General features: G+C 41.1%; 1 protein-coding gene across 2 annotated transcripts in view; it reads right to left on the bottom strand.

The window, feature by feature from the left end:
- Positions 1-18,019: 18,019 nt before the first annotated feature.
- Positions 18,020-27,919, bottom strand: part of MAPKAP1 (MAPK associated protein 1) — a 120,164-nt gene continuing 110,264 nt past the window's right edge. For both annotated transcript variants that reach the window (XM_072123720.1, XM_072123721.1), the window contains exons 11-12: positions 22,551-22,648; positions 18,020-18,572 (exon numbers count right to left, since the gene is read on the bottom strand). In XM_072123720.1, the coding sequence (XP_071979821.1) occupies positions 18,453-18,572; positions 22,551-22,648 (218 nt within the window). In that variant the 3' untranslated portion in view covers positions 18,020-18,452. The remainder of the gene's footprint in view (positions 18,573-22,550; positions 22,649-27,919) is intronic.

The raw sequence follows: 27,919 nt of genomic DNA, 5'->3' as shown, positions 1-27,919 counted from the left end.
ACCATATAGAAACATTTCTTCAATAAGATGTTATTAAAAATATAAAAAAAATGTTCCTGTGTGAAGATAATTTCTCATAAATGTAGTCATGTTGTCCCTTGGATACGACCACCTATGCTGGAGGGATTGCACAAAGAAACAAAAGGTTTTTGTATATTTAAAGGGGTATTCTCGTCTGGGCATTTACATTCAGTTTCACTAATCTTTCATATGTAAACATTTCTTCAATTGGATGTTATTAAAAAAAATGTTCCTGTGTGAAGATAATTTCTCATAATTGTAGTCATGTTGTCCCTTAGAAACCAGATGGCTTCCTCGGATACGACCACGTCACACTCTGGCAGCGGTGGCCAGACATGCGCTATAGAGTCCTGCCGGACCACCAGGATTCAGCAATCATTACCACAGAGTGCCTGTGCGACATGTAGTAACTCCCGGACATTTCATATACAAAAACTTTTTGTTAATTTGTGCAATCCCTCCAGCAGAGGTGGCCGTATCAGAGGAAGATTTCTCGTTTCTAAGGGACCATATGACTACATTTATGAGAAATTATCTTCACACGGGAACATTTTTTTTAATAACATCTAATTGAAGAAATGTTTCTATATGGTTTATATGTGGCAGATTAATGAAACTGAATGTGAGTGCCCAGGCGAGAATACCCCTTTAATGTCTGAGAGATACTACATAACCTGCAGCCGTCCTGTGGTAATGAACGCTGAAGCCAGAAGGTCAGGCAGGACTCAATAGCCCATGTCTGGCCACTGCTGCCAAAATCTGAGGTGGTCGTATCCAAGGAAGCTATCTCGTTTCTAAAGGACAACACCAATGTTCTAAGGGAACATTTTTTTTTAATAACATCCAATTGAAGAAAATGTTTACATATGGCAAATTAATTAAATTAAATGTAAATGGCCAGATGGGAATACCCCTTTAAGTAGGGGACCGTCTATATTTGGTATTACTATGTATCAAAGTATTATATTTCATGCCTTAAGCCCCAATCACTACCCCACTACAGGGGTCCCTAGTGTAACATTAGGCAGGGGTATAACTTGGGGCCATGTATTGGTGCACGTGCCATGGTGTATTCAGATACAGAGCCAGCTCCGGAGATATACAGAGCAGAATATTATCCTTGTAGCATTGAACACCCAGTAAAATGACAATTCTCCAAGCAAGAATTATGTGATTACTATAAGAAAAATAATGATTTTTAAACAATTTGGGTAAACACTTAGGGGGGAAGAGCTTTCTAAACAAGACACAGCAGTTTTTGATAGTATGAAAGATTGGCAAATAGGAGAAAAATTACTGCTTCACCAAAAATGGCTTAGTCGGCAGTATTAGACTCTCTTCATAATTTTTCATTTAAATTAAACAAAAAAAAAAAAATTGTGATGCAAATTTATTCAAGCAACATCGGGAAAAAAAAACCCCGGACATGTCTGATTAGGTATAATTTTAGCTCTTCGGCTCTTGTGTTAACACTACGCTTTTGCCTTACTCTATGTTCGTTAAAAGTAAAATTAATGGCAGGCAGGCAGCTCCTCATTTATAATTGCTTCATTATGCTGTTGCATCCTCTAGACAATTATGACTTTGCTGCTATTGTACCGTACAACACACACACATAGAACGTACAGAGGTCTGATACAGGAGTGTTCACATTCTCAGACAATGCGCTCATGTACAGGGAGAATATTTTCGATGCCCTCATGATTTTGTATGTGCATTATATAGCGCCGGGTAATTATATTCATTTTATTGTCGCTCAAAAGTCGTGTGAACTCTACTAAAGTAACAAAACGAGACATGAGAAATTGTAGAATAAAATAAGAAAATATACATTGTGATTTCAGAAATGTGTTCCGTCTTTTCCTTTTGTAGTATTTGATTTTGCAGCAACAGCGCCACCCTAATGCATAGGCTATGTCTGGTATTACAGTGAAGTCACTGCCATTAGGAATGACATCTTCAATAAGTTATGGACAGATTTTTGGTCTATGTCTACTATGACAGTCTAGAGAAAATAAGGAGGGCTACTGATTAAAATTGCCACCTCCGTATCTTTAGCTTTTCTTGATTGGTGCAGCAAGTTACGTGTACGTTTACATTGCACTTCCCCATTGCCAGACAACAAAATCAATAGGATTTAGGGACACTCATAGGGGCAGATTTACTTACCCGGTCCTGTCGCGATCCAGCGGCGCATTCTCCGACGAGGATTCAGGTCTTCCGACGATTCACTAAGGTCCGTGCGCCCGATGTCCACCAGGTGTCGCTGCTGCGCCGAAGTCTGCTCGAGTTCACCTTCTATTTCTTGGTGCAGGTAAGTGCATGTCAAGCGACACTTTTTTTTTTTTTTTAAATACTGCAGTTTTTCCGAATCCGTGGGGTTTTCCGAGGGCCACGCCCCCCCCCCCCCCGATTTCCGTCGCATGCAACTTGGAGCGATTGCACCAAAATAGAATCGCGTGCGCCAAAATCCCGGTGGAATTCGGCGCAAAACGGAAATAGTCTGGATACCCGACGGAATTGCGCTATTCTGAGCCTTAGTAAATGAGCCCCATAGTCTTCAGTGAGGTTATTAGAAACAGACACTCCTTTGGGTATGAATATTAATATCCAGTTGTCACTCCTTCATAGATCGTAAGCTCTTGCGAGCAGCTCCTTAATTTCGATTGTTTAATCTGACCGTCTTATTTTATTAGTATATCTACCCCATGAATTGTAAAGTGCTGCAGAATATGATGGGGCTATATGCATAAAGACGTGTTATTATTTATTATTTGAGTATGTATTATAATCTAGCTATTTGGGAAATGATCTTGCATTCCAGGGTGAATTAGAGGGGCGGTGCGGTGGATCAGTGGTTAGCATTACAGCCTTGCAGCGCTGGGGACCTGGGTTCAAGTCCCAGGGTCAACATCTGCAAAGAGTTTGTATGTTCTCTCCGTGTTTGCGTGGGATTCCTCCGGGTCCTCCGGTTTCCTCCCACACTCCAAAATATACTGGTAGGTTGATAGGATTGTGAGCCCCATTGGGGCATGGACTGGTTTGGCAAGGTCTGTGCAGCACTGTGTAATCTGTGTGCGCTATATAAATAATGAAATTTAATAAGGGAATTAATTAACACTGCCATGGGCCCTGGCCTGTATGAATATTATAGTCTTGAATCACTTCATACATATGGTAGTAGAATCAGCTTCTTGGGGAATGAAGGATGAGTCCCTTCTGTCTGCTTTCAATCTGTGGTATCAGGACCTTTGGAAGACATTCAAAAGTCCTGAAATGGCTCTTGTGTACATGTGTATTGAAAGCAGAAACAGATATACAAGGACTTCATGAGTGAAGCTCCTGCTCCGTATAAAATTTGGTGGGTGGTTTGGTTGACCATGGGTCCCCTATAAGGCTTGGGCCCCGGGCTACCACCCAAAACGTCTTTTTTTGCATTCTCTTTTTATCCAGTCAATTTGTCTTGTCAATTCTAAAATATTTGGTTACAGACTATCCAACATAGGTACTTAATAAGATCTATTAATCTATACATACAAATAATGTGGGGAGATTTATCAGAAGTGTCTGAGGTAAAACTGTTCTAGTTGCCCATGGAAACCAATAGGAGCTCACCTTACATCTGTTAAACTGCTGTGGGAAAATTAAAGCTGAGCTGATTGGTTGCCATGAGCAACTAGAGAAGTTTTGCTCTCAGACACTTCTGATAAATCTCCCCCATGTGTGTATTTATATATGCATACATGTATTAGAGATCTTATTTCTACCATTCTCATCTACTGTATCTATCTATCTATCTATGTAAATTCCCAGTCCGCCCAGCACCCTCACTGGTTGAGTCTTTGGGGAGTGGGCTATAACCCCTATAATTTATGGAAAAAAATAAGCTGCAATCCACAATATCAGGTATAAATAAATGGGGGGTTTTGATGTTTAAGCTCCTTATCTAAAGCCTTGGAAAACAGGATTTCTATCACCTATCTCATATATACTGCAGGGTTGTATTTTCCCATACAGCATCCCGTGCCGTTGTGTGAGAAAGCCAAAAAATGTTGGGATGTAGGTTCTGTGAGTGAGGAAGATGCAGGACACCGACCCACATCCCCAGGAAGCTGACACTATTGTAAATCAGGAATCAGCAGAGCTGTACCACAAGACTAAACTGTGCTTGGGACTCCCAAAATGCCAAATCCTTCCTTGCTAATTTCATTTAAAAGAAGCTTTAAAGGGGTTGTCTGAAGGTTGAAAAGATTGAGCTGCAATACCAACACAGACCATGGTCAGGTCTGGTGCATTTCTAAAGGAAAGCAGCCATGTCTTTAAACCTTGGGACAACCCTATCCATCCAATTACCTATCCATCCATACATCCATCCACTAATTCTTTCTCCCAACTACCTATCCACCCGTCTACCTCCTAATCCATCCATCTATAGCCCTACCAACCTAATCATCCTTTTACTTACCTATCTATATATCCATCCAACTATCTATTCACCCTCCACCAATCTATCCATCCATCCATACACCCATCCACCTATTCATCCTTCCAACTACCTATCTATCCATCCACCCATCCACCTACCTATCCATCCATACATACATAAATCCACCTACCTATCCATCCATACATCCAACTATCCGCTTACCTATCCATCCACCCAAATATCCAGCCATCTACCGATCTATCCATCCATCCATCTACCTACCTATTCATTAATTAATTCATCTATCTATCTATCCACCTATTCGTCTAAAAGTAAAGTTTCCTCTCTCTATATAACTATTCATCTATATGACTATGGAATTCATCATTCCACCTATTTATCCATCCACCTACCTACCCACCCATCCACTTATCTATCTTCCTACCTATCTATCCATCCATCCATCCACCTACCTACCTACTCATCCACCATACATCCACTTATCTATCTATCTATCTATCCATCCATGCACCTATCCACTTAATCATCCATCCATCCGGAAAAAGTATCCCTCTCTTTCTATGTAACTATTAATTTCTATAACTATCAATTTCCTATCGACACATGTAAAGTGAGATTACAGTGCAATATAAATCACTTGTAACTGTAATGATAATTATATATACATATCACATACTAAATCCCCCAAGAAGCCTCCATTAACATAAGATCAAATACAAAGATATTTAGCAAAGACATTTTAGTAATCCTTATCAATAATTGCCTTGCCGGATAAATAAGCCATGTACACAAGGCTCTTAGTGGAAATTCCAGCACAGATAATTTGAGCTTCACATAACAGGAGATGCGATTGTGCACGTATCGAGTGTTCGCCGCTGTCGGAGAGGGTTGCTTAAAACAAAAGCCTTGTAGAGAATCCCCGGGAGAGCCTGGAGCTAGTTATAAAACAGAAACACAGCTCACTCCTGTTTCCACATTTCAGCAGCGGCGTCTCGGCTCTAACATTTCCCTCGCCATACTCTGTGATCCTTAAAAAGTTTAAATTAATGACAACCTTGGAGTAGCTCATTAATAATTGCTTCATTATGCAATTGCACACTCTTGACAATAACGGTGTTTGGTGGTGTATTTCTAATTATGTGGCATTTTCAGCTCGCTAATAAGGCCTGGATAATTCCATGATGGAAAGGGGTTTTCTCCCCCGAGTGCCAATTTCAAACTCAGCGCATAATACAAGAGTGCCGCCATCCCCCCCGCCCAAGGAAATCGTAGTCCCACTTGTATGACGTGACCTGCTAATATTATTTATTTTAAAGGGCCTTGGAATTCCTCGCTGGATTGGGAATCTAATAATTCATTTACGGCAGAAAAAAAACAAAATGAAAAATACCTGAGGTCTCGGAGAATATTCCTTATGATACCGGAGGCATATTATTAGGATAGGGAAGCATTCATACGGGTATAGGGGTTATCCAAATACAATTATATAAAGATTTGCGTTATTGTTTTTAAAAATGAGACAGAAATTGTCAAATGTTATACTCAGGCCATGGGGTGTTCATTTGTAGTAAGAGCACCTAACAGCTAGAAAATGTCCATTTCAGCATCAAAGGGCAGAATCTGCTTGATCTGCTCAGCTCCTCCTGCTCTATAACATGCTGCCTGCAGATAGGATACTATGTACAATATGCTCAACTTCTCCTGCTCTATAACATGCTGCCTGCAGATAGGACACTATATACAATCTACGCAGCTACTCCTGCTCTACAACATGCTGCTTGCAGATAGGACACTATGTACAATCTACGCAGCTACTCCTGCTCTACAACATGCTGCTTGCAGATAGGACACTATGTACAATCTCCTAAACCCATCCTGCTCTATAACATACGGCCTTCAGATAGGACACTATGTACAATTTGCTTGGAGATTGGACACTGTACAATCTGCTCTGCTCCTCCTGCTCTATAACATGCCTGCAGATAGGACACTATGTACAATCTGCTCAGCTCCTCCTGCTCTATAACATGCTGCCTGCAGATAGGACACTATGTACAATCTACTCACCTTCTCCTGCTCTACAACATGCTACCTGGAGATAGGACACGATGTACAAAAATAAAGCAGCCCAACATCTACCTACAGATTTAATGTGATATTGAATCTTAGTCTTTTTTTCAGTGGAACTGAACTGCAATAACAGACGCAGCCCATGGACAGCAGTGGCGCTCTTTCTTAAGGAAATAGTCATGGTCCTGAATCCCGCACAACCCCCATTTCCCATGTACATACATAAATACACGCTGATCCTTATTGAGATATTTTATCTACTGCTACGTAATGATCTCCACCACGTCTATAGCTGTCAGGATAGAGCGAAGGTGGTGGAGAGACGGGCATCATTTGTTATTTTGCTGGAGCTGGGGGCTTATAATTAATGCAGGAGGGGTGCGGGGAATAGTTTCCTCTTAGACTGACCTTTCTGTATGTACATATGCTAGTCAATTGGTGATTCTTTAATACTTAAAGAAATGATCGCAGAAAATATTAAAATTTAATGGGGGGGAGGGGTGTTACTTGATATGAATATTAGCTGGATGTGCTCGCACCTAGTGCACATTAAAAAGGAATTTCTGGAAGGATATCTGGTGGTTTATAGTCTTATGAACTTAAAGACCTATTAAGATCATTAATAAAAACGCTTTCTGTAGTGGGTTTAATTAAAATCTCTAACGCAGTAGTAATTTATTAAGGGGCTTGCAATCCGCCTACAATACCTTCTGCAAAAGACAGACAATTAAAATTCTCCTGCACAATATGATTATTTAATATTAATTAAATCAAGACAATTTCATAAAACCTGCGCCAACAAGATAACGTGACTAAATCAGGACAGAACGGTACGCAGGCTCCGGGTGATGACATCACAGGAATTACAAGTAGCCACTATGGAGAGACAAAGAGATTGGCGGGGGGTTAAAAAAATCCTAAAAAATGCAATATCTATCCATGTCCCTTGCATGATCTGTCAACACACATGTCAACCATTAATTTGAGAGATAGATGAGCATGGCCAGGAATTAGGAAGTATCCAGCACCTTAGCAATATCTAAGCAATAAGGAAGTGTTGAACATCGCCACCTACTGGCTACAAGAAACGCTACACTGAAACTAAGAATCAAACGCATAATTATGATTGAAATAATAATAATACATGTAGTTGTAGCAGTTTACTATAAGTATCAGTAATGGAATAGGCAGGGAAAAAGGAAAAAATGCAAAATTGGCAATACCAGGCAGATTCCATGCACAATAGTGGCACAGTTTCAAGAAAAATTGTAGATAATTTCTCTAGTTTTGCATAATCCGTGGGACTAAGGGGAGGTATACCTCCTCCCAAAGCATTATAATTTGCCGCTAGTATGTTGCAGAGAAATGTTATGTGATTTACATATGCTAATGATGAGTTGGTACTATTCCTGCCTTAATCACTTCCTTCCTTTCCCAGTGTCGCCCCATGCTTCTCACAAGACAAATCTCCTGCTTACTTGAGGGAGAGGATAGTGGTCCCGATAGAAATACCACTGTCTCAGGTGCTAAGGGCACATCCTGGATACTCTGTCTCATTAGCATACGGATTCAAATGGGAATTTCTCAGAAAATGAAACAGAAATAATGAATGCGTCTTTGAAATCATTCTGCTTTTCTATACAAATTATAACACTTGAGAAGGTGGTAGGCCTTAGGGAATGGAGAATAGTGGTGGTCCTACACCCAACTGGCCCTGCACCAGTTACCTGATCACAAATTATCATTCCATGGAATGTTTAAAGGCATGCACAGAATGACCTCTGCACTGCCAAGTGTGGGATCGAGGTTTTGCATGCCTGCTATCATCTATTAACAGTGTTGGAGAACCCTTTAAATCTGCAAGGATCGATTTTTTTGTAGACATCACTAGAATATGTATATGTTTGATTTCATCACACATTGTACACAACAATGAGAGACATCATTACTGTACTGTACTATCGTAGCTTCAGCACCGAGACCCAGGAGCTACAGGTCTGTGTATATATACTGCTTCTTACCTGTCGTGCCCCCTTACACTCGCTGATACCTCCAGACATGTTTAATAAAAGCTTCTTTTGCAGTTTATTATGAGCACACCGGCTTGTTAAATGAAGCCCATTCTGCAGTGTATAATGTGCACTCCGTTCAATCGTAAGGTAATGATGTGGAACAGCTGCTGTACGCCGAACACCACTAAAATACATTAATTCATGGTCCATACATCATATTCAAGCTGCTAGACTATAGATAATACACAACAATATACATTTACACACTTATATGAGTATGCAACATTACACGTAATAAGTATAATTTACAGGTGACGCTCGGCAACAACGTATTATGCGTAAGAACGGGAAATCTCTGCGATCGTTAACGATCAGGCTCTTCACTACAGGAAATTGTTTTATTAAAAATGTTTTAAAAATAAATAAAAAAAAATAGCCCATACATTTTAACAAATGTGGGGAGCTTGGTCAATTTTGCCAATTCCTTGTCAACAGTTACATCGCATGGTCCAGGAGCTCCAAGGATAATCCTGGTGCTTCCTTCTTGCTCCTCCTGGAGTACTAGGCATTTCTGAAAATAGCGCTTAACATGCTATGTCCTAGGCTGCCTGAGACTGCCTGAGGAGGACTTGAGTCCTGTCTGGCAAACTCTGGAGTGATGGCCTAGGAGCCCACAAAAATGGCACCAGTTTGTGTTGACTGACACAACATTATGGTCACTGCTTTAAAAGGGTTTTCCCAGGAAACTATTTATGTCCTTTCCGCAGGGTCACAAGAATAGGGGGTCCGAGATACCTCTGTCGGACCTCTCGTCATTACCAGAAATGAGCAGATGGCCATGCATGTCGGTTCTGCTCCATTCATCTCTATGTGCGGCCGTCTGCTCCGCTCATCTTGGGAAGCGACGAGGGGCCTGACGGAGGTACCTCGGACCCCATCGGACCCCCCGTTTTCATGATCTGTAGGGGTTTCATCACTGAGACAGAGGATTCTAGCTACCACATCTGGTCTTGGATTTGTTACTTGGTACCCAATGTTGTGGTGGTGGTTTTGACTCTTGGCTTATAGTTCTCCACCTCTGGCTCGTTGTATACTCATAGGTTTCTTGGTGCAACCCTTTGCTACAGTCCATTTATAACAACAGCCACCAGTTCATGACCGAGACCAGGAAAGTCTCCTTGTAGAGCTTAGGAATCAAGGTAAGGGAGATTCCCAAGTCTACAAAACCCAATCTATCTAGACATTACTGGAAAAAGAACTGAAAGCAAAAATAATCCCTAAATTGAACAGCTTTCCAATGATCACCCAATGTTTCTACATGCAAGTATTCACACACATCTATAAATGCTGACTGAATGAAAGTGGTCAATGAATTTCTTCTCATTTTATGGAATATTCAACAGCTAGTGATAGGAATAGTGAATGACTATGTAGAAGAGTAGAGACTGGCATTACAGGTACAAGGACTCCCCCCTGAGATCTCTAATTGAAGTGTGAAGGGGAACAATTGGATTGCTATTTCAGCAGAAAAGGTCTTAAAATTGTGGTTTAATAGCATGTGGAGAATCTCATCCTGTCCATAGAAACCAATCACTTTCTATTAGACTTCTTTTCACTCCACAATTTCCACATTGGACACGACATCTAATGACTTCTTGTTGGTTACACGTTCGTTCACTTGGATTCTGGAGCTTTTTGGGTTATGATGGACACTCTGAACCATTTAGACTGAGAAGTTCCTACTACAATTTTTTTATCCTAAGTGCATGGTCGTTGAATTAATGAGACAGAAACAAACAAGTTCATACACCATACGTGAAGCTTAGCTATTCATTGCTTGTCAGTGGATGAGAAGATAGAAGGGCTCCTGCTGCAAAGTCACGGCACTGCTTAAAAGTCCAGCATGAGGACCACTAATGATTCACTTTATGGTCATCTACTGAATAAAACCCTACCAAAGATATCACCGTAACCAATTATTTTATCCCCAATCCATCTAAAATATGTAAATGATATACTCAACTGTTTGGTCATGCAGCTCTTTGGTGGCCATTGAAGTGTCATCTACATCTCCTGTATAACTTATTGTACCACAGGCAGAGCAGGGGGTCCAGGTGTCCCACCACTCTTAATGTCTTATCCTGTAGATAGACATACTAACGTCTTATCCAGTTTTATACCAATACTAATGTCTCATCCTGTCTCATACCAATACTAATGTCTTATCCTGTCTCATACCAATACTAATGTCTTATCCTGTCTCATACCAATACTAATGTCTTATCCTGTAGATAGGTCTTCATTATCAAAATGGCACCTATGGAAACCCCATTTAAGCCCTGCATTAAGAATTCTGGTAAGTTTAATATTAAGGCTTTTCGACTTTCTAGGCTTATTTTATTTTATGAGCAAAAAATATTTTGTCATTTTTGTTTCATAACATAACAGCTTTTAACAGAGGGTTTAGGTAGCCTGGAAAGCCAATCTCCACCAGATATCTTAAATGTGACTTTGCACTATTGCATAAATTAATAGTGCAAAAACCTTGTAATACACATTATTTAAATACATTTTTGTAATTTTCCCCCTCCCTTACTTTCTGCTTTTAGCAGTGTGCAGAAATCAGCTTTCCCTATACTCTTACCGATCGCTGAAAGATAAGGAGAAGCTGATAAAGTTTCTATCGATTTAACTCCTTACAGACAATAGACTTATCTCCTTACAGACATTAGTGAAATATTTTCTAGGTATGTATAGGGTTTAATTTTTATCCTCCTCTCCTTATCAATCTGTGGTGCACAGACTTAAAAAGGCTCCATCTCACCGCAGGAAACTTAAGGCTGTAATGGTAGATGGAAGTAAGCATCTGCATTTACTATCCTATGATGGGAAGGTATTTTTTAAAAAAATTATAAGCAATCCTTAGGATAGGTGACCAATACCACCCTGGCCAATTGGTTAATTAAAGCCTTTATAGCCGTGAGCATCTCTTGCTTCACAGACCTTTTATGCTGCATTTCCTAGGACCTATTCATTGGGTTGAGCTGCAATACCAGTTGATATACAAGGTAATAGTGTGCTTGGTAGACCGTCAGGACTGCATCTATTGAAACCCCTGTCTGCCCCCTGCCAATCTGATTCTGATCACCTAGTCTAGGGATAGCTGATGAATAATAAAAATCCCCAAATACAAAAATGGCTCCAATTTTTCACAGAATTTTGCAAAAAAAATGTTTAAAGCAGGTCTTTGAGCCAGGAGGAAAGGTAAGAAAAGACACCCCAGGTCGATAGATATTTTAATCAGTTAAATGGTAATTTTAATTAGAAATAAAAATCCTACATTTGGAGACCAGACACTGATGTAATCAACAATGCAATTCACTGCTGTAAAGTGCTGCAAAGAGACCTTATTGGCACCCCAGGCATTCAAGGCTGTGCCAAGGGGTTAATACAATGTATCCAAGGCATCATCGCACAAACTTCTCAGAGTGTGAAGGGAATAATAACCCCCGAGGCGCTGGAGTTGTTTTCACGGGGTGAGTTCTGCTGTGACAGCAATCACTGCCGACTGAAGTCTTAATTAGTTGCACAGAGAAGAGTTGCGCTCAGATAAGTCCTAAGTTTGCTAATTACCAGGTAGCTGTGTAATTTCCCATCTCCCCCCATGAGGGCTATGGGATTCAGAGTTTTGCATTTAGCTGAGTCTCAAGGATACTACAGAAATATGGCGCTGTCTGAAATGTGGGAATTCGGAAGGCCCAGTCACCTTCTGCAACAATCTGCATGGAAACAGGTCCGGAGTGAATTCCCGCTATAAAGAGCCCCTCGCAGCCGTGCACAATAATTACTGCTAAACTTTATTTCTATTCTATGAAACACCTTTTAACCTCATCTTTTAAGATAATTACAGGATGAAAAAAAAATCAATTCCTGACTTCTTGACCCTAGAGAAGCCACTATTTTATCAGTCTGGGCGTGACATCCAACAGTGACCAGAAATTACCGAAAGCAGGGACAGCTTCAGCACTCCTATTCACTGGGTAAGGCCGAATTCACATGAACGTAGTATGGGGGGCGTATATACGGCAGCAAGTCTGTGGCCATATAGACGCCCCCCCATAGACGCCAATAGGATCACAGAGCAATACGGTGCTCCGTACATGGGGAAAGGATAGAACATGTCCTATCTTTCCCCGTGTGCACGGCCACTCGACGAGCACCTCTATGGAGAGGACAGGGGTCACTCCTCTTCCTCTCCAGTGCGCCGGACGTATGCCCTCCCGGCTACGACCAGGTGGGCATATGTTCATCTGAATTCACCCTAAGGTTGACTGCACACGACCACGGTCAGCCCATAGAAAACTGACCACGCCATGCGGATATCACAGACCACAATGTGGTTCCACGGAGAAGCAGGGACTGGTTGCATCATATAGCACAAAAGGAGTCCCTCCATCCCACCTCATGGTCCGCTTTTAACAGAACCGCCAAAGTTGTGTGCAGCCAGTGAGTACCGGCGGAGCAATGTCCTTTGCAATTTACATCAATCACACTATTACTATTGCATTCAATACTATTGAACGGACCCCTGAGACGCATTGTATACCTTCCACTCTACCCATTATTGAGAATGAGACCCCAGTTCTTCTTATCAATGGGGGTCCAGTTGTCCTGATCATTGAGGGTCAATGCAGTCAGAACCTCACCAATCACCTTGTTATCCCGTATTCTATGAATATAGGAGAACTGGAGCAACCCCTTTAAAGGGCATCTACCACCAGGATGAAGGACTGTATGCAAATGAGCCTGAGGGGCTCCGGGTTCCATAGGTGTTAATGGAGCCTGGAGCCCCTCAGGCTCATTTGCATACAGTCTTTCATCCTGGTGGTAGATGTCCTTTAAGTCTAACTTTCCAGTTTCAAAGAACCAGAGCCTACTATAGTCTTGATTTTATATTCCTAACACCAGAGTGGACTGAGGTATCACATAGTTATTTGTAGAACTACACCAAGATCTTACACTATTATAATGTGTGGTGTACAGACTGCACGACACATGCACATTATGCTGCATAACATACAATGGTTACGTGCCGTCTCCCTCAGCTGTATAATGAATGATCTGGCACAGCACCAGAAATACTGGTGTCACTATTGGCACAGCTGGCACAGCACCCACATTCAAAACATGGCATTCTCTCTAGTGTAAATTAACCCTTCCTCTTCCTACCCATTCATATTCCGTAATGCATAATCTACTACAACCCATTAAAAAAAAGTAATTGTGGAACCTACCTGCATACGAATATACTCACCTGTTAACCATAGCTTTATATTCCAGCAGTACAAAATCTATGGCGTGTGATGGAGATCTGTTAAAAGGGGGACATAATAAAAAAAAATCCTTAAGGGTTGGCTTTTTAGTTTAAAGAAAATAATCTGAAGGTACTCCAGTCCCAGCGTGGCTTCTCCAGTCCCATCGGAGAGCATGTGACCTGATCACCTTCAGTCCATCGGGACCGGAAACTCCAGAGGTCAGAGAACCGGAAGAGGTTATTTTTCCCCACAAGTTTTTTTTTGTGATGTCAAAAAGACCCCTTTAAATTCTCATGCACCAAACCAATGTATTAAGCCATAGATTTTCCATCTGGAAAACCTGAAAATAACAAGAATTAATGATTAGGAAATTGAGGTATTTACAAAAGAAATCCATATCATAAGCAATAGAAGGAAGTAGCTATAGTCTAGTAATACATGCTGGGGGTAGTTGTGGAAAATTTAGCATGATGGATACAAAGACACTGTATGATTTCACCTTGTGACAACCAGGCTGTCCTCTGTATCCTAGTCCGAGGAGTACACGATGCACCCGCTGGGACTCGCAGCCATCAGACCCCAATCTCCCAGAAATCTCATTAGTTTGCTGAGCAATCCTTTACCGTAATGAAAACAATAGCTTGCAGTAAGTACTAAATCAATCCTAATCCCATTCATTTTTTTTTTGCATAACTCGCGTCTTAAGTTTTTATTTCTATCCAGAATAAATTAACCCATCTATTTACAGTGCGGTTAACCTCTTCAGTCAACTGTGTATAAAATGTACCACTAAAATGACCGTCCCGTATAGCGGATCATTATAATGATTTTATAGCTTACCAAATATCTAAATAATAAGACGTGTGCCAGGAACAGGTGTCGTAATCGTCATTCTTAACCCGGAAAAACATTCCGTACATCGTGAGAAACTCAACTCAACCCGCAACTGCCCAATTTGTGCTCAACACCTGGGCCGCAAGTGCGGTAATTAAGATTAGTAGCACAGTGCGAAGGGCTCCCGATAGTCCACGACTGTCATAAATAATCCACTCAGCATACAGGTCCGAGCATGGAGCAGGTGTGTGACTGGATACTGTGAAATGCCTCATAATATCTCTTTCTCCAAAGAAGGGAGCGCTTCTGTAAAAAGAGATTAACAGTCATGACAGACAAATGCTCCGTCCACACAAGTCCCGTGTGTTTCATGTTGACTTTTATTAGTAGTAACAAGAGCACACAGGAAACGGGAGGAAAAAAAACGATTTGCAATAATTAGAACCTAAAAAATAGAACTAAGCTTAACCCGGAAAATGGTGTAGGGACAATACAGCCCACACATTTGTTATACAAAAAATCTATAGGATATGACCGGTCAGACATAAGACTAACACCAATGCCAAACATTGTATAGTTTACACTCATGCTGCCAAACAGCTCTGATGAGTCGAGGGATTGACTCCATAAGACCTTCCAAATTAGGGGGATCCGACACCAAATCTTCAAAAAATGTACCTTAACAAGAACAGGGGTCCACTTAGTCCCCAAATGAATGGAGTGCAAGTTCAGGCTTGCACCCTGCAGCTCCACTCACCATCCACACCCAATGGCATCGATAGCGATGCTGAGCTATCTCCACCAATACTTAGATATCTCCAGCAGTGCCATAGAGGACTTAGTGTAACAAGCTGCTCTATTCTTTTCAAGTTATAAGGGACCCCAATTCTCATGACTGGTGGGGTTTCTGTGGCTAGCGAGTGATTTTCTGTCAATGGTTTCCTCCTTTCAGCCTTGTAAATTGTGAGCAGTTCTCTCTAAGGATTGGACTTGTTATTCCAGCACATTCCACAGACGCTTTATCAAATTAAGATTTGGGTAACTTGAAGGCAAAGTCAAGAACTGGTTCCTCAATCCATTCCTGGAAAAAAAATTTTTTTGTGCAGCAGGTAGATTATCCGGCTTAAAGAGGACAATATAGAAATACTACTACAATGAATGCCAGTATGCACATTGCTTAGGTAGGTGGTACATGTCAAAGAACTTTCCTTGACCATGACCTCAGCAAAACATTGCCAATCACTTCCCACTGCCAACTCTGATTTTTCCCATAGTGAAGCTTTGTACCTTGGTTTTCTCCCAGTTCTGCAAAACCACAGATAAAAAACCATTGACTGCAGAGGAAAAGCTTATTAATCTACGACTATGCTACCTTCTGCTTACTATTGCTCTGACATCCAATTTTAATGTTCTCGTGCCCATGCTTTTGGCAACAGCAACTACAGGCGGTCCCCTACTTAAAGACACCCAACTTACAGACAACCCATAGTTACAGACAGACCCCTCTGACCTCTGGTGAAGCTCTCTGGATGTTACTATAGTCCCAGACTGCAATGATCAGCTGCAAGGAGTGTGTAATGAAGATTTATTGATAATCCTTGGTCCAATTACAGCAAAAATTTAGAAACTCCTATTGTCTCTCAGCTGCCAGTGGATGCAGGGACAGAAAGCTGATGTACAGAAGTTGCTTAAATAAGGAGAAATACAGAGGAAAAGAAGGAAACAGGAACATATTTCTATAATAAAGTATTTTACAAAAGTTTACTATTCATCTGTACTATTGATTTGAAAAACTTTAGTTATGTTTAATTTAGTTATGATAAATGCTCTTGAATGCAAAATTCAAGCTGGGAGAATGATGTATTCAGTGAGCACTGCTAGCAGCCAAAGAGCACATTTTTTTTGGACATGCACCTTTAACATGCTGTCCTTATATATGGTAGTATATTAAGGTGACTGATGAGGGGTGGGATCTTGCCCTCTTTCTTCACCTAAGCTGTCCTCCCTTAATTTGGAGGACAGATTCGGGTCCGGCCGGGATTTATTAAGGTAGTTCCTCCGCCGTCAACCAGGTGGCGCTGCTGCGCTGAAAAGCATCGGAACGCGCTGGAGTTTACCGAGCCGGGCTGAGTGAAGGTAAGTGCAAGCTCCGCAACAGATTTTTTTTTTTTAAATGCAACGGTTTTTCCGAATCCGTCGGGTTTTCGTTCGGCCATGCCCCCCGATTTCCATTGCGTGCATGCCAGCACCGTTGCGCCACAATCAGATCGTGTGCGCCAAAATCCCGGGCCAATTCAGGGGAAATCGGCGCAAATCAGAAATATTCGGGTAACACGTCGGGAAAAACGCGAATTGGCCCTTAGTAAATGACCCCCAATGTCTCAGGTATACATACTCCGTCAAGCCTAACTACTAGCAGGGTCAGTATTTTTCGCCCTGGGTTTCCGGACCTCTGTGCTCCGAGACTTCAGGTATCTTCTTTCACCTATTATGGTTTTGTATTATGCTAGGAAGACAGGTGCTACATTTTGGATGGCTGCACATTCCCCCTCTCTCCCTTGGACTAAAGCAGTTAATAATACTCTGGTTATTAAGAAGAAGGGCAGGAGGTTCCATGCCATCTGGGACAGAAGTCTTGAATCGTCCTTTACCGCTGTTCTCCATATCCCATCCTAGACACATTACCCATGACATGTATAGATCTTTCTTGCCCTTACCCGATTATACCATTGAGAAGTTGGCCCTGGGGTGGGTTGGGTGCTTTGTGCCATTTCAATTTTAATTTCTTTGTGGTTACAAGGGCATGTGCTAAATTACTTGAACATATTGCTGTATGGCACACCCTGCACACCTTGTATCATTATAAACATGATTGATGTTCTTTCATTTTTTTCCTTTACCATGGAGATGATCCATCTATGGTAGCAGACCAAGTTTGCATATTGTACAATGGTATGCTGCCTTCTGTATCTTCCCTCTTTGTGGAGGGTCTGCAAGACCACCATTTATGTGTTTTATCTACTATGTGCATTGTTTCTCCAAATCACATATCAGAAACACCTTAATGTATAGATTTTTGAGGCTTATGAGGGTAAAGTAAAGGCCTGAGGCCCCCAATAGTAACCCCTACTACAGTTCTGTGCAAAATTGAGCCTTTATTCCCCTGCCTAAGGAAGATCAGACTCCACGAACTGATTCTGATTGGCCAAACCTCTGATTTATCTACAATAGTGATCTGAAATGCGGGAAATGTGGCTCTTTTTAGCAGGATATAAAGACACCAATAGAAATTTCTACATAGTGAACCTCAGAAAAAGCAAAACGTTCTAACCTTCTTTATTTTAAAAAGGTGATCCAAGGTAACAAATTCACACATCCCGGTTCTGTTAGGGATTGCATAAACGTATCCCCCAAATGATTAAAACAAATTCCAGCATATACCCCCTTTTCTACATCCGTAACTATTTGAGGATTCTGCAGGGGTGCATTCAATGTATGGGAAGGCCTGAACAATATGTGGTGCCTGGTCACACGGACATAGTGGCCAAAAAAAGGGGGAAAGTAGACCGGGGCTGGGCCACATAAATCTCTGAATATATATTAATAATAAGAGGTTGGTACTAGTAATAAATCCTCATATCCACAATTCATCAGTGTCTCTATAATGAGGATGCTGAAGACTCTCTGGCCGGCCAGCACTGAGGTCCCACGTGTCCACCTTTTCCTTTGTTCCTCATGCATCCGTCCTCCCGTCTAGCCTGGTTTCTTCTCTTTCTGAAAGCTGAAGCTGGTTCTCCTGGTCAGTTTCCTCTGTTTCTGAGCAAAGTAATCTGCCCGAGCTGTACTGGCCCGGGACTCCAGAATGTAATTAACCTAAAAAAGATGAAGAAGGAATGTTAAATGATTGATGCCATAAATAAACATTAGGAGAAACTGACCACTGATACAAGTGTAAGAAATGGGCTAGTCACAAAATTCACTTTCCCAACACTAAGAGGATTTGCATATTGATATTTCTTTATTAACCTACACTTGCAGACATAGGGGAGGTCTCTAGGCCTTATGCCCATGACTAAATACCTCTGTCCAGGAGAGCAGCACCAGGGATAGCAGCCAAAGAAGCTGCTATGGGGCCCGCAGTATTAGGGGGCCCGGCACCAGACCTGCCACGCTACAGAAGAGACTCGGCTGCATGAAGTCATATCTGTGGCCTCTGACAACCCCATGAGAAAAGAAGACTGCCTGACAGTGAGAAGATACATATGTATGAGTGTTGAATATGTGATATATATATATATATGCTGTGTGTGTTTTTGTGTTTATGTGTTCTATATGTGAGCGCATACACTATGTGTATATGATGAATGTCTGTACATGGTAGTGTATGAATGAGAGTATGTGGTGTATGCATGTATATTTATAATGAATATGTGTATATGGTATGTTTTAACTGTATACATGTGTATATGCCGAATGTCTATGGTACGGTATTTACATGGGTATATGCTGTATGTATTCTTTATATGTGTATAAGGTGTGAGTAATTTATGGTAGAAATTTGTATATACTGTATGTGTAATTATATGATTATATATATTCTATATGTGTGTATATACTGTATTTATAAGATGTGTATATGCTGTATGTGTGTAAAAGTGTATATGATACATGTATATGTGTCTAAATGTATATATACGTGCATAAAGTTGTGTGTACGAAGGTATAAATGTGTATGTATATGAATGTATGAATGTGTATATATAATTGCATCAATATGTATATATTTTTTAAGGGGAAGTGGGGGGGGGGGGGTCCAGGGCCCCAGGCACTCCTAGTCATGTCCCTGCCATCATCTTCTACTACACCTGGTCACAGAGAGGTTAGCACACCGTGTCTCACCGCACCATAGGGCAGGACCTATTCCTGGCTAGGGGCGGCTGGTGGCACATACAAAACCCAGTACCTGATTAATATAAACTCGAAATATTACCATTTGCAAACCATTTAGGGGCGAAACAGAAGAGTAAACAGACTCATAGTACAAACACATAATATCATCAAGTCGCTAATTACGTATGTGCGTACAAATTGTTGCAATAGTTTTACTAATCAATGTTTTGTGTCTATAGTGGACGGAAACATATTGCTCGGCATCCGCATTGCACATGGGAAGTGGTTAAATTAACAAGGTATACTCATTACCGCTATATTCAGATTGAAATGGCAGCACTTAACTGCACAGATAATGAAGTCTGCTTTATGCTGCCTATTAATATCTGTTCAGTGCATCTAAAAGCTGCAATTAACCATTCGATTAGATCCATTGCTAATTATCTGGAATTCAGTGTATACACACCATGTGCTTGGCTCACATTACCAGCTAAGAGCCCCGACACATTGCAGTCCTGACGCCTGTATACACAATGGCAGGATACGTAGAGGCAGTGTGACGGGTGTCTCAGTGACAACAACCCATTACTTTTTCTCTATTTGTAAACCAGGGACACTTACTCAGATTCAGGGACCAGGACTGTAGCAATCTTCTTATATTGTTATCTATGACCCCCATCCTTCTAAAATTATTCTAATAAACCGGTTCTTGAAGACGTTACCAGAGTCCGTTGATGCTCTGGCTTCACATGCTGTTACACTGAGAAGGATCCCTTCTCACCCTTTCCCTTGCACCCTCCTCATGTAAACTCATGGCAGCTGAAGTGGTTTCAGCACACAGTAGGAGAGGAAGTGCTTCTGTACAGTGTAGCAGTCTGTGAAGCTACAGTACGGAGGGGCTCTGGTAACACCCTTCCCAGATCCCTTCTGGCTCATTAGCATAATTTTCCAAGTTGATTTTAGAAGAAAGGATTACCACGGTTCCCATTAGTCACGGTGCCTGGATCTATTAACAAGTGTCCCTGGTTTATGATGCATCATTTTGATGGTAGATTTATTTTAATATGAACTGGTCGTCTCTTCTGCCATTTTTTAGTAAAAAAAAAACTTGTATTCTTTGTCAAATAATAATTCTTTATTTCTCAAAACTCGCCCCTTGTGTTCTTCCCGTTATTCCTAAAATGTCTGATTAAGTTTATGACAAGTGAATTTAATTTATTTTAGTTTTTGATAGAAATATAACATAATAAATATAAGTATTTATTATGGCTGATTTTACATAACCGCGTTCAGTCCCTGTAGCAGCCATATTTCCAGGACCAAACACTCTGGAAGGAGCCGGATAGTCACAGATGATGTCAATGTCTCCCCTGACATGTAACATAGTCCTGCTGATAGGGACTACATTAGCGGGATTCTGGTCACACATTTAACACAAATTTCTTGGACAGGACAGGTGAAAAATAAAGATGTAGGAGCCATCATCAATGTGAACATTATACTTGGTACATTTCTATTTGGCCGCACTGTTGGATTGCTATATAGTCAGGCAGTGAGACCACCTTCTGGTTTTAGACAACATGGGGCCCCAAAATAAAACTATTTTATGAAGAGTCACTAAGTCAGGCTACATGCACTAAGTCAGGCAGGTCACTAAGTCAGGCATGTCACTAAGTCAGGCAGCGCGCGGGGAGAGGAGGAGGTGAGCGCAGCTCACCCCCGCCTTTCTCCATAGGAACTTATGGGCCACGGCGCCGTAATGCGGGAAAAGATAGCATGTTCTATCTTATCCCGGGCTACGGATCGGTACGGTGTGGCACCGTACCGATCCGTAGCCCGGGATAAGATAGAACATGCTATCTTTTTCTATCTGCTCCCATACCATGCTGTCAGCGCATAGAAGTGTACGGGGGACGTATATCGGCCGTATATACGTCCCCCATACATTTGTGTGAATGCAGCCTCAGTAAGAGGCTCCTTTACCCTGCACAATAATAACACTTTGTAGTTACAAGTAGTAGTAGGGTAAGTATCTGTAATATGGGACTGTAGAAGAATTTTATAGGCCATAAACAGATGATAGGGAGATCGATGATAGAAGATAAATATGAAAGATGATATAGATTTAAGGATGCATAAATATAAAGTTTATTATATATAAATAGCTACATGATAAAAAAAATAGATAGATATGAGAGATAGATACAGTAGAAGAGAGATAGAAGATTGATAGATGGATAGATTATAGATAGGAGATAGATGATAAATAGATAGACAAAAAGTTCAAACGGTTAGATAGAAAATGTATAAATTATTGGAGATAGATAACTGGACGATGATAGATGACATATATATATATATATATATAGACAGGAGATAGATAATAAGTATTTTCACTCAGGCATTCAACCAAGGGGCATTAAAAGAGCAATACATCCTCTACCCACAAAAGTCCACATGCAAAGGGCCCCTTTTAAGACAAGAAGCCCTGGGCAAATGCCCAGTTTGCCACCCCCTAACGCTTACCCTGCCTCACAAGAGGTAGAAGGAGAATGCAAAGGATTAGTTAGTCATTGTTTTATTCCATGAACAGTAAAGTGACAATAGAGTAGAAGTTGTAAGCTTCAACTTAGTAAGGCTACATTCACACTACCGTATGGGGGACGTATATATGGCCGATATACGTCCCCCACAGACGGCAATGGGCGCACGGTGCCCAACAGGAGCGGTAAGGTGCAGCACACGTGCGGCACCGTACCCCGGAAAAAGATAGGACCTGTCCTATCTTTCTCCGTAGTACGGCGCCATACGCCATATGTTCCTATGGAGAGGGGCGGGGGTGAGCTGCGCTCACCTCCTCTCCCCGTGCGCTGCTGGGCGGGCAACGGAAGTGTGAACGCAGCATAAGGAAAAGCCTGAAATAAGTAAAGAAATACTATATTTTATACATAGACAACAAACCTTTAAGACAATCTCATTAACAGTAGCTGCATCTGACTCAAAGTACACATGCTTGTAATCGTGGTTGTTGAGGTAGGTCAGCTTGAACATTGCATGGCCTGTGGAGATGAGGAAAAAAAAAATATATAAAAATTCAGCTACAACCTGGATACAAAACTAGGGTATATAATAAAGTAGTAATAACAGTAAGGTCAGTATCACATTAAGGCAAGTTAAAAGCAGGGACTGCATCCATAGAGCAAGTTAAAACACACAAAACATTGGCATGATATTTATTTACAAATTGTTTTACCTACGTTAAAAAATTCTGAATGGGGTTCACCACTTATGTATGTAGAAGACCCTAATATCAAGTGACCCATACATACCCTGATAAAGTTTCTGGTTTAGTGTCAGGTGCCATGGGTCACGTGAACCTCAAGCAGCAGGACTCGGGATGTCACAGGAAGTCCTGCTGCACGGAAGGGATCATGTGATCTGTGGCTCCCAGTGGTGATCCGGAAACTTTATTATGGTAAGTAGAATATAGGTGACTCCAATAGGGTCCTAAGTTTCCTATAAGTGGCCAACCTCTTTAAAAACCTCAAAAACTCCTTATTTTCAATCGATTATCATAGCTCAGCCCCAATACTTTGCTATAGTACCAGATCCAGCCCACAGAGAAAAGAAAAGCTGGTTGTGGATAAAATTTCAAGCTTCCTTGTTATTATATAGATTTGAAAAAATAAAATAAATGAAAGTGAAATACTCAAGTTGTTTAAGATAAAGCAGGACCCCTTTACTCCACCACATGACAAGAGCAGCAGTCCATGTCTGGCCCTACCAATGATCTTGAACCAATGTTCTTACACGTCAAAGGAACTATTAATACATGGCTGTGGTTAATAGGTCAGACAAAGAACACTTATAGATACGGTTGCTGCAGCTTTATGACCCGGGGGCGCGTGAGATTTTCTTTTCTTCTCAAGTACAACCAGTGCAAAATCGCAATGATTTATAGGATTATAATTTAAATTCAAAATCAACCCCTTACCAGTAACAAGGCCTCATAGAAACAGATGCACTGGGTATTGGCGTATAGAAGTGATCAGCAAATCAATGTGAGTGCATCTCTCAATTGTGAGTTGTGATTTCATTTTCTATATATACACATATGTTCCACACATGGGTTAATTACACTGCCATAACTCCAGCTATGGAATGACACCCAGCAAAGAGGAGCTAATGTTTTCATATTCTTCAGAGCAACCATACACAATCGGGTCCACGGAGCGCATTTTTGCCGGGTTTCCCGACGATTTCCGTTTTGCGCCGCACCACGCCAGGGATTGTGTCGCACGCGATACAAATAGGGGGGGTGGGGCTGTCGGACAACCTGACGGATTCGGACTACACATGGGATTCAACATTTCGAATTGTGTCACAAGATATGCACTTACAAGCACCAGGAAGAAGAAGGTGAACTCCGGCAGACCTCAGCAGGGTCTCATGCAGGATCTCGGGCACACGGGCTACGTGAATTGCGCCGGACTTCATCTTCGTCGGACCGCCCGGATCGGGGATCGTGACAGGACCGGGTAAGTAAATTTGCCCCAATAAGTATGTATTCAACAAATCAAGGTTTCCATGAGTACAGATAATAGATTTTATATGAAGCTTTCATGGAATGACACTGTATAGGGTGAGAGCCATAAATGTGCCTATATATATATACAGGCGGTCCCCTACTTAAGGACAACCGACTTGCATACAACCCATAGTTACAGACAGACCCCTCTGACCTCTGGTGAAGCTCTCTGGATGTTACTATAGTCCCAGACTGCAATGATCAGCTGTAAGGTCTCTGTAATGAATCTTTAATGATAATCATTGGTCCCATTACAGCAAAAAATGTTTAAACTCCAATTGTCACTGGGGCCAAAATTTTTTTTGTCTGGATCTACAATTATAAAATATACAGTTTCGACTTACATGCAAATTCAACTTAAGAACAAACCTCCGGACCCTATCTTGTACGTAACCCGGGGACTGCCTGTATATATATATATATATATATATATATATATATATATATATATATATATATACACACACACACATATATACAGGCAGTTCCCGGGTTACATACAAGATAGGGTCTGTAGGTTTGTTCTTAAGTTGAATTTGTATGCAAGTCGGAACTGTATATTTTATCATTGTAATTCCAGCCAGAACTTTTTTGGTCTCTGACAATTGGATCTTAAAAATGTTGGGTTGTCATAAGAACCAGGATTAACAATAAATCTTCATTACAGACACCTGTGATAACTGTTACAGCTGATCATTGTAGCCTAGGACCAAGTTCCTGCATTTGCTCCTAAGGGTAACTTTAGGCTTTGGGGACGATGAGCTTTCCAGGCAGTGACTTGTTTTTCTGGATGTCAGCTGGAACTTCCCTGCTCCCTTACACGCACAGAAATAAATAGCAAAACTTTTTATGCTGCAGTCCCACATTTTGAGTAACAGTCCTGGTTTTGGTCCCTAGAAAATGTAAAAGCTAAAATTCTGGCAAGTACTATAACACCAATCTATAAGATGTAGTCTTAATTCTCTTCTCGTAATCAGTGTTTATAGTCCTAATATATGGCAGTTAAAGGGTTAAATCTTCCCAAAGTAGATTGTGCTGCATTTTGCTCCTCAGCAGCCTCACACGATCCTCCATGATCCAAGGTAGAGTTTCTCGGAGGGTCATTTTTATTACATTTAGCGATCTGTGAATGTGGTACATTTTATCATGGAACGGTATAATTAAATATAATTACAAAGCATTAATCTTCCCCTGTTGCTGCTTAATGATTTAAAGAGGGGGACAAATATATAACTTCCTTAAATCATTTCACAAATTAAACTTTGCTTCATATATTCGCTGCTGCCTCCAGCAGAATCATTTGTTTCTGTAATTAGGGGAATGGAAGTGTTTAGAATGGAGAAGAAATGCTGAATAGTGTCCTAACAAATATGGATATTATACTGCGTGCACCTACCAGAAATGTAATGGAGGGTGGAAGCGTGTTTATGGGTGTAGGGGAAATACTGGGAAGCAGCGCTGAGCTAAGCAGAAGAAGCATCCTCCTAAAAATATGACTTTTCCAGTAATATATGACACAATCTAGCTTCACGACAGGTCAGACGACACAGTTTCATACCTAACAGTAGGTACCATGGTTCCTTCTATAGTGGGTTCCAATTCTATGGGTTAACAGGGCACCCAAGTCCGCAGGAATACACGCTAGAACAGTGATGGCGAACCTTTTAGACACGGAGTGCCCAAACTACAAACAAAAGCCACTTTTATGTCGTAAAGTGCCAACATGACAATTTAAGCGGTAACTTATTACTCCCTGCTCTGTCACAGGTTTAAATTGTATAGGCACCTGAGGACGCCAATACAGTAGAAAGAAGGAGAAGAAGTTTGGATTATCATTGTAGCTTCCTTCTAGGGTCTGGGCTGCCTGGGACTGCAAGAGGCCTTGAGTCCTGTCTGCTGATTTCTGCGGTGGGGTGATGGCCTGGGTGCCCATATAGAGAGCTCGGAGTGCCACCTCTGGCACCAGTGCCATAGGTTCGCCACCACTGCGCTAGAACCTTTGATGATACATTGTTGTCAGCTGTAAAGTGGGACTTGTATTAATGACTTCCAGGGTTTTCTTTTATTGACAATTGACAGTTTTCTCTCTATTACCAGTTTGTAGGGAGAAATTGCATCAAGGTCTCTGTTACCAATGTCAGACCGGGAAACCCAGGGACCAAAACTAAAAATCTCTTTTTGGGGCCCACCACTGTAAAGCTACATGCAAATATTACTGGAGACCCACTCTCAAGTTCCTAAAACAGAAGTATAGGTGGTACCCGACTTAAGAACACCTGACTTACAGACAACCCCTAGGTACAAACAGCCCTCTGGATGTTGGAAATTTGATGTACTTAAGCCCCAGAGATCAGCTGTAAGAGTTATCGAAGGTGTCTGAAATTAAGATTTTTATGACAACCCTCACATGACTCACACAGACCAAAAATATTTAGCCTGGGGTAACAATTTTAAAATATACAGTTCTGACTTGCATACAAATTCAACTTAAGAACAAACCTACAGAATCTATCTTTTGTACGTAACCCGGGGACCACCTGTAATATCTTGCTTCCTAGCCTCGGTCCTGCCAGAAACCTGCTGACTAGCCCTGGACCCTCAGGCCCAAATAGCTCTTCAAACCACATTATTATGTGAGTGCATAGTGAGTTGCTATATGCTGAATATCTACTTGAAGTACAGCAATTGTACTATGCCATCTACCACCCATGCAGGTGCTTAAGGCCAGACTAATTCGGGAGCCTATTGGGTGATTCTACAGTTCACCTGTGGAACAGCCCAAATTCATCAGTTATTACTTTATGCTGGAATTTGGGCAACAGAAGATGACAGCTCCCATAAATGGCTATTCTCTATTGGATAATTCCTTTTTGTTATTCCCATCCAGAATAATCTGCCATAAAGGTTTGAACTATAGAACTGATTTAAAGAATTTAATGCAGTACAAAGCTTACAAAACGATCAATGTCCAAGTAACACAGATATGTTGGGTGCTCCAGTGCTAGAGATACTATTTGATTTAGCTACGGTTTCATGATGAGCTATATGGAAAAAATAGGCTCTGGAGGACCCAATTTACTGTATTCTGCATTACATAGACATTGGTTCCCTAAAATCTTTGCTACTTAATAGACGTGTTGGACTTCGACAGTCGTCCTCATCTGAACAAAGTCCTCAGTATGAACAAAGCTGGAAATATCTAATATTGGCTCAAATCTTCCCTCTATCTTCTTTGGAAGATAAGTGTCTAAGCATGCATCAAATTTGCAGTGGCTAAAGTAGGGTGTGAAAACTAAGGCATCTTCTAGTATTTACCCATTTACCTTCATACAAACCTCATAACTTAGCTGTAAGTTTAGAATTCTATAGAATCTCCAGAACCAGATTAGTCTCAAATAGTTGGTGGTAGTGACGTGTATTTTTCAAAAAAATGTAGCCAGTAGCCGTCAACAGGTAAGTAAAGTAAATGTGATCAAGTCAAGTCAAGTGAGATATCCAATGGAATGAACAGAAGATGACAGCTCCCCTAAATGGCTAGTCTCCGTCTGATAATACCATGTGATATCCAATGGAATGAACAGAAGAAGAGCCAAAGACAAGCTGAGGTTAGGTACTATAGGGTATGTGTAACACCTTGTACGTGGAAATACTGGTAATTTTGGGTTCACATGAGGCTTTTACAAAAAAATGTTTAAACACATTAGGAAAAGCATGCAAAAACTATACCAGAGACAAGGGGTGA

The sequence above is a fragment of the Engystomops pustulosus genome, chromosome 9, assembly GCF_040894005.1.
Source record: "Engystomops pustulosus chromosome 9, aEngPut4.maternal, whole genome shotgun sequence".
NCBI classification, from domain to species: domain Eukaryota; kingdom Metazoa; phylum Chordata; class Amphibia; order Anura; family Leptodactylidae; genus Engystomops; species Engystomops pustulosus.
This window is presented reverse-complemented; position numbering and strand designations above follow the sequence as displayed.